Source organism: Palaemon carinicauda, chromosome 31 (assembly GCF_036898095.1).
Source record: "Palaemon carinicauda isolate YSFRI2023 chromosome 31, ASM3689809v2, whole genome shotgun sequence".
In the NCBI taxonomy this organism is placed as follows: domain Eukaryota; kingdom Metazoa; phylum Arthropoda; class Malacostraca; order Decapoda; family Palaemonidae; genus Palaemon; species Palaemon carinicauda.
This window is the reverse complement of record NC_090755.1, coordinates 71670429-71687202: the sequence shown is the minus strand read 5'-3', so window position 1 is coordinate 71687202 and position 16774 is coordinate 71670429. Positions and strand designations below refer to the sequence as shown.

At 40.2% G+C, this 16774-nt stretch overlaps 3 protein-coding genes across 7 annotated transcripts in view; 2 read left to right on the top strand and 1 right to left on the bottom strand.

Moving 5' to 3' along the window:
- LOC137624522 (UDP-glycosyltransferase UGT5-like) overlaps window positions 1–3890 on the top strand; it is a 14721-nt gene extending 10831 nt beyond the window's left edge. For both annotated transcript variants that reach the window (XM_068355387.1, XM_068355386.1), the window contains exons 7-11: window positions 322–413; window positions 1302–1435; window positions 2269–2488; window positions 2633–2776; window positions 3041–3890. In XM_068355387.1, the coding sequence (XP_068211488.1) occupies window positions 322–413; window positions 1302–1435; window positions 2269–2488; window positions 2633–2776; window positions 3041–3173 (723 nt within the window). In that variant the 3' untranslated portion in view covers window positions 3174–3890. The remainder of the gene's footprint in view (window positions 1–321; window positions 414–1301; window positions 1436–2268; window positions 2489–2632; window positions 2777–3040) is intronic.
- Window positions 3891–4027: 137 nt separating this feature from the next.
- On the bottom strand, window positions 4028–9551 carry LOC137624526 (uncharacterized). The gene is made up of 4 exons (XM_068355393.1): window positions 8778–9551; window positions 6999–7118; window positions 4466–4829; window positions 4028–4318 (listed from the first exon to the last, which is right to left on the bottom strand). The coding sequence occupies exons 1-4, from the start codon at window positions 8904–8906 to the stop codon at window positions 4176–4178; spliced, it is 756 nt and encodes a 251-aa protein (XP_068211494.1). The 5' UTR covers window positions 8907–9551; the 3' UTR covers window positions 4028–4175.
- A 142-nt stretch (window positions 9552–9693) lies between these two features.
- Window positions 9694–16774, top strand: part of LOC137624524 (protein lin-37 homolog) — a 139755-nt gene continuing 132674 nt past the window's right edge. For all 4 annotated transcript variants that reach the window (XM_068355390.1, XM_068355391.1, XM_068355392.1 and 1 more), the window contains exon 1: window positions 9694–9859. In XM_068355390.1, the coding sequence (XP_068211491.1) occupies window positions 9814–9859 (46 nt within the window). In that variant the 5' untranslated portion in view covers window positions 9694–9813. The remainder of the gene's footprint in view (window positions 9860–16774) is intronic.

Below are 16774 nucleotides of genomic sequence, written 5' to 3'. Positions count from 1 at the left end.
TTCTTCAATTGGGTTTCCGCAACCAACAGTTACAATACATCTAGCGACTATTAAGAATAACATGATACATTTACAAAAATTAAGGTCATATTTTTATATCCATAGAGTATATTATATTTACCAACCTTCATGTTCGTTTATAATTTTAATCTATTTAGAAAAAACATGCAATACACTACTTCATTGGTATAGAATTCGAAGTTCACGAGTAACAAAGTTAATTAAACTTTATATACATAGTAGTTACTCATTTACAACTGTTTAAGGAAAAGTACACAAGCCAATGCTTCCACCTAATGTGGTACATTTTTGAATGGACAGGATCTCGATAATTGGGCTGAAGCCTCTGGGGATGACGGCTTCATTTTCTTCAGTCTAGGAACTGCTGTCAGATCAGTTGACCTGCCAGAGAGGTAGGTGCCATATGCTTCAGTTTTCGATTGAGGTCCTCTGAAATGACCTACCATTTCCCTGTATCTAGTGAGGTGTCTCTAGGATCTCCGGATCGTTTGGTATCAATTTCACAAATTCGTGTCCTTTGAGAGCACTGTTATTCTGAATCTCCTCTATATCGCCATTCAAAGGAACCTAACTTCAAAATTTACAATCATTCTCTTGTCGACTCTTTTCAAAATGTATCGAGTTACTTCTCGTGTTTGTTTAATGTAGTGATGATGTTATTAGAGTTTATAATAAAACCCATCTTTGAAAAATTATAGGAAGCAGTGTAATTCAATTTAGTATTCAATGACGTATATCTAAACCTGAGACAAGCTGAAAGGCACTGCTAATCGTAACAAGGTATTTTAGACAGATTTGGTGATAGTTTCTGAAATTTTCTTAAATTTGTCAGTTAATGCCTTTTTAGATTTCTCCACCTTATGTGGGACACGGGCTCTTGCATTGGACAGGCTCTATTCATAGAGTTTACAGGAAGATTTTCTTTCTTTTCTTATAGTCATGGACAGATTCCTTTGTATTCCATCAAGCATTGACATATTTTTTTTTATATTCATACAATCATGTAGGCTACAGATATCCATTTATTTTCTATTTGAACAATCACAGATTTCCTTTTATTCCTGCAGACATAAATAAATTTTCTTTATATTCTTGCAGCAATAGATTTTGTTTTACTCCTGCAGTTGGAGACATTTTCTTTCTACTTTTGTAGTCGGAAACAAAATAGTCTCTACTTCTGTAGTCAGAAACAAATTTCTCTGTAGGCTACTCCTGCAGTTAGAAGCAGATTTCCTTTCTATTCAAACAATCAAAAACAGATTCCCTCTTTATTGTTGCAGCCACAGACAAGTGTTGATCAAAACTTTCGGATCCCTGAAGCAGCGAGTCCTCTGGAAATGGGATGACGAGTCTATACCTGGAATGCCACCGAATGTGCGAGTGGAAAAATGGCTACCACAACAGGATATTCTGGGTTAGTGAAAATTTGTTAACTTGTGTAGCAGACCACACTATAATGACTATAGTCTCTCAGTATACCCGATGACTGTTCGTATTCCTATTTATAGTTTTGAAATATATTGTTCTTTACTTACACTACCTTTGGAATGAATCAGTCTTTCATTGATTTGTTTAAGAACTTTGGCATTTACATATCTAGCAAATTACACTGGTACTTTTATGTTTTACATATATATAAAGGAAATAGTTGTTCGTTGCAATAGTATTGATTGAGTTTATGGTTTACATAAGCGTATGCGTTTTTTCCTTGTATGTTTATTTTTTCATTTTTTTTTGGTTGTTTTGAAAACTGATAGTGGCAATTATGTAAAGACTAAACTCCAAGTAGCTTTAGCCTTTGACAGTTTTTTACTTTACCATTATTATTCTCTCGTCTTTGTTTATGCAACTGTCAAGTCTTTTTAAATACAATAAAACCAGGACCCACATACTCAAATACAACTGTAATCTAATTTTAATTTAACAATAGCTCTCTTATTTAAGAAGGGTCGAATTTAGCTCTAAAGATATGCTTCAAGTGTTTGGATATTTCGTGCTTCACTGATACTGTACTCAGTATACAGTGTCAATGCAGTTGGTTCGTAATATTTATTGTATGAGTGAGCCGTATTCTCGTATATAAAAACATTCTGGTAATGACGAATGGACGAAACTGATGTAAAGCATTCCAGGATAGATTGAGTGGATATTCATCTAATATATTATACGATGGTGGTAATACATTGTGAGTTTTTCTTTTCTTTTTTAAATCGATTCCCTACAAACTTCACATTTGAACTTCCTCAGGTCACCCCAAGCTTCGCCTCTTCATAACACACGGCGGACTGCTCAGCATTTTCGAATCTGTCTACCACGGAAGACCTTTGCTTGGTATACCAGTCATGGGCGACCAGAAGGGCAATATGATGACTGTGGAACGCCAGGGATGGGGCAAGACTCTCCTGTGGGAGGATCTCGTTGAGGAAAGACTCCTGGAAGAGATCTTATTTGTCATGAATAACAAAACGTAAAGAAATTTTTCTTTATTGTGGAATATCCGCACATTTTAACACATGACATTGATGCTTATACTCCATTTGCTGACCCAAGCCCAAACATTCATTACTTTCTATCTTTTAATGTTATGAAATAAAAACTCCTTTAATTACAGAATGCACGAAGAAGCACGAATGAGATCCCGTTTGATGAAGGACCAGCCGAGAACTCCGAAGGATCTGGCCTTGTTCTGGACGGAGTACGTCATCCGTCATAAGGGAGCAGCACACCTAAAGTGTCCCATTGCTCAAATGCCATGGTGCGTTGGTGCTAATCATTTATGTGGTGGTTAAAGTCAACAAGTATACGTAGGCCTAGTTTGTATGATGCTAATTTCATGTTATTGCACGTGATTATATGATGAGTTTGGTAACCCCTCTTATAGTGAATTCTTTCTTAAAAACACACACACACACACATATATATATATATATATATATATATATATATAATGTGCGTGTGTGTTTGACAATGTGGTTATAAAAAGAGATACATACGCTTCAACTAATTTTTAATATTCTAGGTACATACTCTACAATGCAGATGTGTGGCTTATGTTGGTGACATCCTGCGTTCTGATCATGTGGCTCCTCTGCTGGACTCTTCTTGGGATCATAAGATTTTTCTTCAGTAAATTCAAAATAAAGAAAGATTAACCTGCAGAGACAGGTTAAGGGTATTTTTCTTGTAGGTGACATTTCAAAACTTTCATAAAAAGCTTTGGGCCTTTGCAAAGTATCCCATTGCTTAATTACCTAATTCCTCTAAATTGTGTTCCATCATGATGACATTTGAAGTTTCTTACGACTGAAGGATTTGATGGGGAGATGTAGTCACCAGAAGCTGGAGATAAGATGGGATGGTTTGGCCATGTAATGACACCGGACGAGGAGAAGTTGAATTTTTAGAAAAGGGCTGATAATGGAATTAAGAAAGCAAGGACCTACAGGAAGACCAAATGATTTATAGCAAAGGGTCCACAGAAGAACACCTATAGTAGACCTGAGAGTCCAGGCACAAGGCGTATCTTATGGAAAAGTTAAGATAACCCCTCTCGTGCCTAACCCCATGAAGGAAAAAGATGGCTTGAATACATTTATCATAAAAGTTGAAGTGGGTAAAATATCTAATGACCCAAATCTCAGACATTATATTCATAACAATTTATATATTTCCTTAAATACTTTGCGCAACACTTGTAATCCATTATTCAAGTGTGTTTTAAGGTTAATCACAATGCAGACCTTCCATAGAAAACATATATTTTTAAATCCAAAATGAGCAGCCTACCTGGAATTGTTTCTTTCTGCATGATACATATTACTAGTAAAGCTTAGCATTCAGACCTATTATAAACAACATAATATTATAATAATGATTTGGGTTTAAATAGTGACATAACCTTTTAGTTGTTCATGTTCGTAGCCTGATTTTTTTTTTCAACTTGAAGCCCAATAGTTCTTAAATCCAACTGTACTCTAATACTAAGTCTTGCATGAGGAGTAGGTCCAAATTGGAATTCCTCAATAAACTCGAGATGACTAGGAAGCAGTAAAAATAAATGTCTAAGATAAATCTTTTTACCCAGCAGCAAATCTTATAATTCTTTAAAATCTACAGGAAGTGTTTAGCTTACAAAATGAACATAATACCCTTCTTTACATATTTGAAATGACTCTATGCACAGCTTCAACTAAGTCTGGAAAATTGGGATCCTGGACAGTTGCCTTTACCATGGTCTCCAGTCCAGGCAAGTGGATCAGGTCCAAAGCTTTAGGGAGGTTTTCGTCACGCTTAAAACCTGGAATTGGAGAATATGTGGATATTGTTCATTTATTTTTAAGTACGAAAAAACCATAAGTAAAAACAGAATACAGAAGTTTACAAGATACAATGGAACTTTTACAAATAATAAATGTACAGGTAACTTAACATTGTGTGCTCTTACCATGCCCAAAGTCAGTTCGCGTCCTGGCACAGCCCCCTCCATCTGACTTGCGTTTCTTGACAGATGGCCTTTTGGTGACATTTTTCTTGGATTTCACAAGACCCTTGACTGCATTACCTGCTGTCGGAGTGCCTCCCGGCTCAGCCAGGGTCGATGATGCTGGCAAAGAGGCAGCAGCTACAATAGATGACTGTGATGAAGAATTCCCTTTGGACATCGATGAACCAGGCTTATCTGCCATAACGTGGTCAACAGTGATGCAAGGTTCGGTTAAAAATTTGTTGATTGCTGTATAACAGCTGCAGCAGTGATTACTGGCTGAAGTTCCGCCACAGAACTGTATCCGCCATTTGCGTACTAGTCCCTGGGAAGAATAAAAGAATCCATGTCTTAAAAGGAAAATTCAATCGGCTACGATTTATATCATATGTGTAGTGCTTTGTATACACATGGGTATATTAGAATATATAATACTCAAGACAACCATCATCACTATATTCATGATTGAAAAGGTGAATTGTGGATGAAACCATGCAGAATGCTTCTACAATATTAGCGGATTCAAACAGTAATGCAACTAGTGAGCAGCCTGTTACCCTTCCTTACTAACGCTCATAAAATCCATCCAAGCACTTTCTAGGTCCGCTTCTCCTTCCCTTCAACACCTTTGTCTCGCCAGGATATCATCTTCCATTCCATTTCTTCCATACGACTGGACCATCTCAATAACCTATTATCATCCATTCTTTCCACATATAAGTGGACCATATCAAAAGTCTATCATCCTCCATTCTTTCCAAATGACCGGACCATCTAAAAAGACTATCATCCTCCATTCTTTCCAGACAACTGACCCATCTCAAAAGCCTATCATCCATCCTTCTTCCATATAATTGGACCATCTCAAAAGCCTATCATCCTCCATTCTTTCCACACAACTGAACCATCTCAAAAGTCTATCATCCTTCATTCTTCCCACACAATTGGACCATCTCTAAAGCCTGTCATCCTCCATTCTTTCCACATGACTGAATCATTTTAAAAGCCTATCATTTTCCATTCTTTCCACAAAACTGAACCATCTCAGAAACCTATCATCCCCCATTCCTTCAACAAGACTGAACCCCCTCAACAGCCTATCATCCTTCATTCTTTCCACACAATTGGGCCATCTCAAAAGCCTATCATCCTCCATTCTTTCCACACAACTGAACCATCTAAAAAGTCTATCATCCTTCATTCTTTCCACACGAAACATCTCGAAAGCCTATTGTCCTCCATTCTTTCCACACAACTGAACCATCTCAAAAGCCTATCATCCTCCATTCTTTCCACATGAGTGGACTATCTCAAAAGACTATCATCCTTTATTCTTTCCATGCAACTGAACCCTCTCAAAATTATATCCTCCTTCATTCTTTCCACACAATTGGACCATCTCAAAAGCCTATCTTTCTCCATTCTATTCACATGACTGAACCATCTCAAAAGCCTATCATCCATTCTATTCACACGACTGAACCATCTCAAAAGTCTTATCATCCTTCATTCTATCCATACAACTGGACCATTTCAAAAGCCTATTATCCTATACTCAATCCACACGACTGAACCATCTGAAAAGCCTATCATCCTCTATTCTTTCCACAAGACTGGTCCATCTGAAACGCTTATCATCCTCTATTCTATCCACATGGCTGAACCATCTGAAAAGCCTATCATCCTCCATTCTTGCCACACGACTGAACCATCAGAAAAAACCTATCACCCTCCATTCTATCTACTCGACTGAACCATCTAAAATGCTTATCATCCTCCATTCTTTCCACACTACTTACTGAACCATCTCAAAAGCCTATCTGCCTCCACTCTATCCACATGACCGGACTATCTCAAAAGCCTATCAACCTCCATTCTATCCACATGACTGAACCATCTCAAAAAACCTATATTACTTCACTCTTTCCACACAACTGAACCATCTCAAAAGCATATCATCCTCCATTCTATCCACACGACTGAACCATCTCAAAAACCTATCATCCTCCATTCTTTCCACACGGCTGAATCATCTCAAAAACCTATCCTCTTCCATTCTATCCACACGATTGAACCATCTCAAAATCATATCATCCTACATTCTTTCCACACGGCTGAACCATCTCAAAAACCTATCCTCCTCCATTCTATCCACACGACTGAACGATCTCAAAAACCTATCATCCTACATTCTTTCCACACGACTGAACCATCTCAAAAACCTATCCTCCTCCATTCTATTCACATGACTGAACCATCTCAAAAATCTATCATCCTCCATTCTTTCCTTACGGCTGAACCATCTCAAAAACCTATCCTCCTCCATTCTATCTACACGACTGAACCATCTAAAAAAACTATCCTCCTCCATTCTTTCCACACGGTTGAACCATCTCAAAAGCTTATCATCATCTATTTTTTCCATACGACCTGACCATCTAAAAAAAATTAATCATTCCTTTCACCTACGATGTTTATGCTATTACCACTTTACCTTAGCCTTACATAAGAAGAGGATACAAGATTCCCGAATAAAGGTCCTGACATCTTTTGCTCCAAGAAGATTCCAGTACTCCAAGAGATCATTTTCCATCTGAACTTTCAGTATTCCTCCCTGTAACCAGAAAAAGTTACTGAAAAACGTTTGCACAATAATTTAAGTATTTGATTGTAATAACATAAATTTTTCATATATACTTTTAACAGTTCCCACCTTTGAAACTTTCATCTTTATCTAACAGAATCAACCAGACTAGACTCAAGATGACTGGAGAAATATGTAATCAAATGTTCATTTTTAGAACTTCATAAATAATTTCTTCCGGGATGAAGAAAAATCTTTTTGGATAAGTTAGTAGGGTTTGATTTGATTATTGATATATTCAGAATTTATATTTTGCTTTAAACTATGAAATGGGTAATAAACTATGTATATAGGCCTATATATATATATATATATATATATATATATATATATATACATATATATATATATATATATATATATATATATATATATATATATATATATATATATATAATTACCGGTTTATATTTACACATGCACGTTTTCTTCAACATTAAGTTTAATGTCATTTCTTTTAACAGAATGACTCAGTTTATAGCCTTCTCCAGTCTCTCTTGTCTTCCAGCGAGTTTCCTGTACACACAAAACCTACACCTTCCTTCTCATCATGTCTGCTCAGTGCCCAATCTTCCCCCATTCCCGGTGTGACGGTCTGAACAATCCCCCGGTCTCAGAATTCTCCTTGACATTGTATAATGGTTCTTTTCCGCCATTAGCTCACTTCGCTCGCATGAAAATAAAACATCAAGCTCGTATGTACTGGCAAGCGGTAATGTTGTGCTGCGCACGCTAACATTAAAGGAAAATAAAACATCAACCTCATATGCACTGGCAAACGGTAATGTTCGCGCATACGCAGATTATAAAGGAGAATTCTGAGACCGAGAGATCGTTCAGACCGTCACACCGGCTTAGATCTTCCATTTAATGATGCCACTCACATCTATTTGCGCTAGCTTCACACACACACACACACACACACACACACATATATATATATATATATATATATATATATATATATATATATATATATATATATATATATATATATATATACATATATACAATCCCTACCCAAATTTGAAACGCAACACCCCTACCCCACCGGTTAGTTTAGAAAGGGAACATGGGGGCTGTTTTCAAGTGGTTCAGATATCAGAATAAAAATATTTGGGACTTTGTTCAAATCCAGTTATCCCTAAAACTCTACCCATACTAGCGGTAAAGGGTATCAGCATCTGCTAATTCAAAAAAAGACGGCTTGCAACTTTACCCCTAAGAATTTGCTGAGATACCAGAAGACAACTTCTGGCACATATATATATATATATATATATATATATATATATATATATATATATATATATATATATATATAAAAGTCAGTGCGTTTTCGACGGTTGAGTCGCTAAAAGCCACAGGACATAATAGGTATAACAACAATACACATTACAACACATGATGATTGTAAGGTTTGGTTATATCTTAAGGTGGTTTCTCTTACATAAGTAAATTTATAGCCCAGATTCATTAATTTAATCCAACCTATAAAGAAATTTATCACAGGTGAATTTGATCAAAGCTAAGAATGCCTATACTACAGTAGAATAAAAATTACAGAGGACAAAATTTATAGACCTATAGACTGTCACGATTTTGGAACCCAAAACCACCTACTCATACCTTGGACAAAGATAAGATCAGCGGTTTCTCCGGGGAAGAAAGTAAACTTTCCCATTCTTTTCCTTCATTTGGACCACTAATAACCGCTCTTGCGTATTTGCGTAATTTCCATTCACCCAAGTTATCCATCGCGTCCTAAATTTGGTCAAACTTTGGAAAATACAATTGAGTTATTGACAGCAAGCAGACTTGCCTGGTCACTAGACGTGACTGATTGGATTATTTACGGTTTCCCGCCTTTTGCAAAGGAAGAATTGCAAATCAGAGTTTTTATAGATTTCTTAGCTCAAAATATTCTAATTCGTGTTTCCAATACGGTTGATAAAATGTAATTCCCTTTAATTGGTCTTTGGGAATTTAGAAAAAAAAATATCAAATGCAAATTAGATGGTTCCATCTTGTTTAATGTGTCAGAGAAAGCTTTATGAAATGTAGGATGAACATTCAGCGTTCAATTAATGTTTATACAATGACTTTAAATAATTAGATTTCACACAAACAGGCAGCATTACTTGTATAATTTTAAATTATTTCACTTGCTGATATAAGTTTATATAAAAGTTGATTGTGCATAGAACCTTAGGCCGATGATAAATATCATGTATTATGTTTTTATGAAAATTGAATTACGTAGCATGTTATATCTGCCATTCAATTAAAATTGATTACATTGATATAACGTAACAAAATCTCTATAAATGTTATCTATGAAAGTATAGTAAACAAACTGTCCGAATCTTCCAGAGATTTAATACCACTTTTAAAACCGTATAAATATGCCAATCATAAGCTTTTGCCTATAAGAAATTTGTTTGAAGTGAGTTTTAAAAGTTTTTGAAATAATAAACATTTCTGGGCAAATGTTTTCATTAATACAACTGTTGACATTATATTGATATTGAATACAGTTATAGGGTCCGAACACTTTAAATTCAACCTAAGAAATTGTCTGACAACTGTGCATCTATCTGTTTTGTGGTGTCACGGACTAATTAAGCTCTCGTTATTTCTTGGAAATTACTAGTTAAGCAGCTACATGTCATCTTCAAGCCTACGAATTAAATTGGAAAGAGATGAGCCAGGTAAACCAACCGTAAAACTGGGACAACTCTAACTTTTTTATACTGGGGTAGTACTACGGTTCTGCTTGACTACTTTTGCGGTAGTCAACATTTGTTACTCTTCTAACATTGATATTTAACTACGTTAGGTTAGCTCAACCCTAGGTAGGGTTATTTTTGTTGTTTAGTTTTATTTAGTTTAATTTATCTCACATCCTTCTCTGATTGAAGGCGTACTATAGGCCTAATGTTTGAAAGACTACATTGCTAGCTTACTCTAGTGGTTGCTACAGAGTAGGTAGCTGCCTCAATTGGCAGATGAATACAGGAAATAAATGGTATGATATTTAGGATGGTTATGGGGACTTTAAAGTCTAAAGTAAGAATTCTCACTTTATATGGTCAGTTGTAAGTTTTATCTGAAAAATTTTACTGTAGTTGTGAAACTATCCTTTGTTAATTTCATTTACAGTTAAACATTCAAACTATTTCACAATGGCTTTTTTATTTTTATTTTATTTCTGAAGACTACATGTACAATTACTGAGGGCTCCAATTGGAAACTGATGATGGTGATTGGATGCAGATTTTTAAACTGGTAAAACTAAAACTTAGAAAATTGCTACAACCAGAGTAACCTTTAGGAGGGACTGAACGTTTGTCCTTCATTTTATTAACACTAGTGAAATGTTCTTTTTTTGCCACAAAATTGATCCACATTTTAATGGAATTGTACTGATATTTTATCTAATTTTACATACACAAAATTCAGTCTAAGTTTCATTAGTCACCTCACAACTAATTTTGCATGAAAAATAATTTTTTCCATTAATTTTCTGTTTTATTGTGTTCTGATGTTATTATCTTGCACAAAAGTATTGTTTTCTGATTACCACTACCCAACTTAACCCGCAACGGTAATTGGGGAACCCCATATGGGAATCGGGGTTTTAGGGTGAGATAAAATGGAAACTAATGAATTACGGAAGATAACGGCTGAAACCAACAAAAAAGAAAAAATCTAACAATATTTTTTTTTCATGCAAAAACAAGAGGGTGAAACAACACCTAAGGACTAATTGACACTGTTACCTCTCAAGCACTGATCTCTCTCAACTTCTGTTATCTATTGAGCTTTTGCTTTCTTTTGAGCACAGACTTCTTAATCTTTAACATGGTCTAACTTTAAAAGAGACACAACCACAAGAACAACAGCTAACCTAAACTTTGCCACATAACTTAACCTAGAAGCCACATCCTTTCCTACTAAGATTTTCGGCCATCTTACATAGCCGTTTCCTTAACTTTGCTGAGACTTGGTTTATAATGTCTTACCTTAATATTCGAAGTCTGAGTAATCCAAATCAGATGTAAAAAAAAAAAGCGATGGTTTAGGTGCAAAATGGCACTTATCCACAAAACTATCCTTGTAATCACACAGATAAAATGCGCTGGACACACTTCTTAGTTTAGTTTGTTATTTATTTGGAATATGCTTTCGGCAGAGATGGAAGGTAGCCGTTAGATTTAAAGTGTGAGTTAGCAACCCTACCTAACCACTAACAGTGGGTAGGTAAGGGGTTGCTGAGGGGTACCTAGCCCCCTATATCTACTCACGGTTCAATGAACTATGTCACTTTTTGCTTTTGGCTGGTAGAGAATGGACATTTCCTTTCTCCCTTCAAGGCTTAGCCATTTATAACTATTGCTTTACGGTCATTATTTTCTTTACAGATATGACTGTGTTTATATTACATGCTCACGATCACCTGATGATCCATTACAGAGTAATGTTGCAGTTTTCAGATGTCGATGTTTGTCCCCGTGAGTTATCGGAAGGATTCCTCTGTGCTGATTACTCTTCTTGGGGGTAACCTCTCCTGTCTGCGGGCTGGGTTTTTTCTTCCCCCTCGGAGGGGAGAAATTTTTAATTCTCTCTTTGTTTTTTCTTCAGCGCTTATAGACGACATCGGGGTGCAAAGCCAGTGGCTGTAGCTGCTGCTGACGTCTTCGCTGTCTACGAGGTCTAATGTGCCTCCCTTTCACCCTTCTGTCGACTCCTGCTGACGACGAATCTTCTCGCCTTCTGCCGATCTCGTTGTCTCCCAATGATCCGCAATTTTTCTCTCTCTCTCCCCACAGGCAACGTTTCAGCCCACGTATGTAACTTCCGCCTGTTGAGCATTCGGAGACTATGGACGATCGTCAACCCACGGCTTGCTCGCCAATTGCCAGATCGATAGACTATTTTTTCCTTAACAATCACTGCGGCAAGACTATCACCTTGTCTTCCTGGTCGGTCAGGATGTCATTTGCGACAATCCATTGATGAGATCAGAATTTATTCTGTTCAACGATCACAGGGGGTGAGACTCGTCACCTTGCTTTCTGGTCGGTCAGGATGTCGTTCTGGACAATCCAATGATGAGTTCAGAATTTATTCTGTTCAATGATCGCATAGGCGAGACTCATCACCTCGTCTTTCTGGTCGGTAAGGATGTCGTTCGGGACAATGCAATGATGAGTTTAAAATTTATTCTGTTCAACGATCGTATTGGTGAGACTCATCAATTCGTCTTCCTGGTCGGTCAGGATGTCGTTTGGGACAATCCAATGATGAGTTCAGAATTTATTCCGTTCAACGATCGCATTGGTGAGACTCGTCACCTCGTCTTCCTGGTCGGTCAGGATGTCGTTCAGGACAATGCAATGATGAGTTCAGAATTTATTCTGTTCAACGATCACATGGGCGAGACTCATCACTTTGTCTTCCTGGTCGGTCAGGATGTCGTTCGCGACAATCTAATGTTGGACACCCGTCAGGGCGTCTTTTGTGACGATCGATGATTGCCACAGAGATTGCAACAATCACGAGGTCGTAGGTTATCACAATCTCGACGTTCTTCTTCTTAAAGATGAGCATTTGTTCGGTTTCCCTTCGTGGGATTACTCCGGCAGGATTTCTGTTCGGGAAATCCCTTTGGGGAGAACTTAGAAATAAGCCTGGGCTTTTTCTAAATCAATACTTAATGTTAACCTTCAATTTAGGATAGAGCTCATTGGTGCTTAGAGTTTTGCCTCCAGTTGTGAGAACCCCTTCTGAGGGAAAGTCTCTATACAGACCATGAGTATGATCGCGTTTACGCTCAAGATCGTGAGTTAAACACTCACGGTAGCGAGCTCGTGATCTCGATCATGAGCATCTTCTGCTCATGACTAGCTCATGATCGCAAGTAAGACGCTCAGGATAGCGCTCACGATCGTGAGTTGCACGCTCAAGAACAAGAGCGAGACGTTCATGACCACGATTGCGACACTAGTCTTGACACAACCTTGAGGACGCTCACGATCTTGAGCTAGATACTCTTGTTCACGAGCGAGACGCTAACAATTGTGCTCACTCTCTTGATCGTGAGTTACACTTTCTCGGTCACGAACGAGATGCTTGTGACCACGATCTTGAGGACTCTCATGATCACAAACTAGACACTCGTGATCATGAGCCAGACGCTCGTGCTCATGAGTGTGGATTACACGCTCACGGAGCACATGCTCAAACGAGTGTCTTGTGGCCACGATCACGAGCGAGGCGCTCACGATCACGATTGCTCACGCTCACGCTAACAATTGCACTCATGCTTATGATTGCACTCACGCTTACGATCGTGCTCACGCTCACGATCGTGAGTTACGCGTTTAAGCATGACGCTCGTGATTGTGGTCACAATCACGTGCTAGACACTCATGGTCTCGAGCGAGACTCTCACTACCACGCTGATGCTCGCGATCGTGAGTTAAACGCCCATGATCGTGAGTTACACGTCCATGGTCACAAGCGAGACGCTCGTGACGGCGATCCCGAGCACGATTCTGTTGCTGATGCTCACGATCGTGAGGTACACATTCACGGTCACAAGCGAGATACTCGTGATCACGATCACGAGCTTCTTGTGGTAAAGATCACGAGCTACAAACTCCTCATAGGGAACCTTCTGTCCCTTTATCTTCAGGGGATCTGTCTGACAGTGTGTTAGTCAGTCAGTCATGGTTCAGAGCTTTAGTCAGAGCAGTAGCACAGGCCTTCAATCCTGCTCTGTCTGGCCACTCTTCGGAGCAGCCTATAGCTCCAGACTCTCGGCACAGAACCATGACTTCTTCCTCCCCCCTGTAGAGAAAAAGAGGAGTCTCTGACGTGGTCACTTCCTCGAGGGTAAAGCTAACTCCGGTTGGGCCATCAAGACTAGTTCCTCCTGCATCTTCCTCGGGATACTCTCCCACCTCATCTTTGCCAAGGGAGTCCCATGAGGAAAGGACCTCCTCCCTTCCATCTTCGGAGGAAGCCTCCCTTCACGCAGGGAGTTCCCTACCATCTTCGGAGATCAGGAGGTACATGACATCTTGGCCTTCGATGCTGGAGTCCTACTTCCTTCCTCGGAAGGAGCTCAAAGACTCCAAGACCCTGCCAAAGTTCTCGAATAGGACTACCAAATCCAGGGAGACAGCCAGTCACTTGAGGGATGTCCGCGACCCACCCTGGGACGAGCTCTCGGGGATGGAAGATGGAGACTTTGCTGCAAGTTCAACGTCGGAAGGAGAGCAAAAAGAGTCAGAACATGCATTCTGGCAGGTTCTGACTCTTGTAAGGGTTCTCAATGGGTTTACCAATCCAGAGTCAATGACCTTAGATGTCAGGATGCCAGAAAACTTTCAATCTAATCAATCAATCCCCCCCGGTAGGGCAAGGACACGGTCTTAGACCGTGCCTTTGGCACCCAGAAACCTTCAAAGACCCGCGCAGCCCTGCCCTGGTCTTAAGGGTTGAAGGTGCCAGGGCTAAGATCGCCCTACAGCTCTCCAAATATGCCTCCTCCCATCGTTCTGGCTCTACCAACAAGCTCCTCCCACCTCCTCGTGTCCAACAGAGGAGGTATTTCGAGATCCTGGAGGAGCCTAGTCCAGCTCTTCCTCTCCACCACTCCTTAGAAGAGCTTACCAAGGGGATCTCTCTAGAGAGACTCTCCAGCCGGTAGGTCTCTTTCTTGGCGACCGAGATCCTTAATCAGGAGAAGGTCACGGAAGTATGCTATGCAAGCTACTTCATGGCTTGATATCTGGTTAGGGACCTTGGGAATCCTGGTACGAACTGAGAATTTCTCCTAGGAATGTACCAGGAAGGCAATGGAGACTTTTCTTCTCTCAGGCACTCGCACGATTGAGTTTCTCGCCCACCAAGTTTCGAACTTAAGGGCAAATACCATCCTGAAACGTTGGGACGTGGTGTCTGAGAGATTCCATCAACAAGTCCGTCATGTCGAGATCGCTAGGCTCAGACATTGCTCTCTAGATGGAGCCCATCTGTTTGAGCCTAAGGACATGGAACATGCCGCTGAGAGATGGAGGAAGTCCCATCAGGACTCCCTTCTTCATAGGGCTTTGACTTCCAAGCCCTATAAACCACCAACTCCTCAGCAGTCCCGTCCAGCCAAGACCATGATGACCAAGACAACAGCGAAGACTACGGTGTCTAAGAAGCCCTTTCCTGCCAAGGACAGGAAAGGCACCAAGTCCTCCATGGGAGGGAAAAATCCTAGAGGGAGCAGCCGAGGCCGTTAACGCTAGGATAGGCACTCACCTGCTTGTCCATCAGAAGGGGGATGCCTAATAAGTTGCTCGGACAAGTGGAAGCAACTCGGGGCCAATCCCTGGACAATCTCTGTGATTCATCTAGGATATCGAGTCCCGTTCATAACATCTCTCTCTCCCCGGACCAGGAATCCAGTGTCTATAGACTCCTTTGCCATGGGATCAGCAAAGGGGCTAGCCCTTCGGGCAGAATTCCAGACCCTGTTGAAGAAGGGCGCTCTCTAGGAGGTCAGCGACGGGTCCCCAGGCTTCTTCAGTAGACTCTTTCTTGTAAGAAAGGCGTCTAGAGGCTGGAGACCAGTCATCGACCTCTCAGCCCTGAACAAGTTTGTCAAACAAACTCCGTTCTGCATGGAGACTGCAGACACGGTCAGACTAACGGTAAGACCACAGGACTTCATGTGGACACTGGACCTAAAGGACGCGTACTTCCAGATCCTAGTTCATCCGTCTTAAAGGAAGTACTTAAGATTCAGTCTAGACAACAGGAAATACCAGTTCAAGGTGCTGCGCTTCGGTCTTTCCACAGCATCACAAGTGTTCACCAGAGTGTTTGTTTGCCCTAGTGTCATCTTGCAGGATTGGCATTCGTCTCATTCGTTATCTAGACGACTGGCTAATCCTAGCAGACTCGGTGTCAACCCTTCTTCAACATTGAGACTAACTTCTGAGACTTTGCCAAGATCTGGGGATCATGGTAAATCGCGAGAAGTAATTCCTGCTTCCTACACAGAGACTGGTATACTGTACCTAGGCATGATAATAGACACCAATCTCTATAAAGCCTTCCCATCAGACGACAGAATAGCAAGGCTGAGGAAGGTCACAAGACCCTTCCTCTGACGAGAAGAACTTCCAGCCCAGACGTGGTTACATCTCCTCGGTCACCTTTCATCACTGGCCCGTCTAGTTCCCAATGGCCGCCTCAGGATGAGATCCCTCCAGTGGCGACTCAAGTCCCGGTGGAATCAGACTCTCGATTCCCCGGACATCCGGATCCCTATGGGATCAGCGTAACAGACGGGCCCCGAGTGGTGAGTGGCAGACGAGAATCTACGAAAGAGAGTGGATCTTCTCGTCCTCCCCCCGCATTTGATGCTGTTCTCAGACGCTTCAAAAAAATGTTGGGGCCCACGTGCTCCACCACACGATCTCAGGCCTCTGGTCAGAGTCAGAAGAGTACCTCCACATAAATCTCTTAGAGATGAAGGCCGTCTTTTTGGCCCTTCAACAGTTCCAACAGTTCCTGGCAGGCCACTCAGTGGTAGTGATGAGCAACAACACCACAGTAGT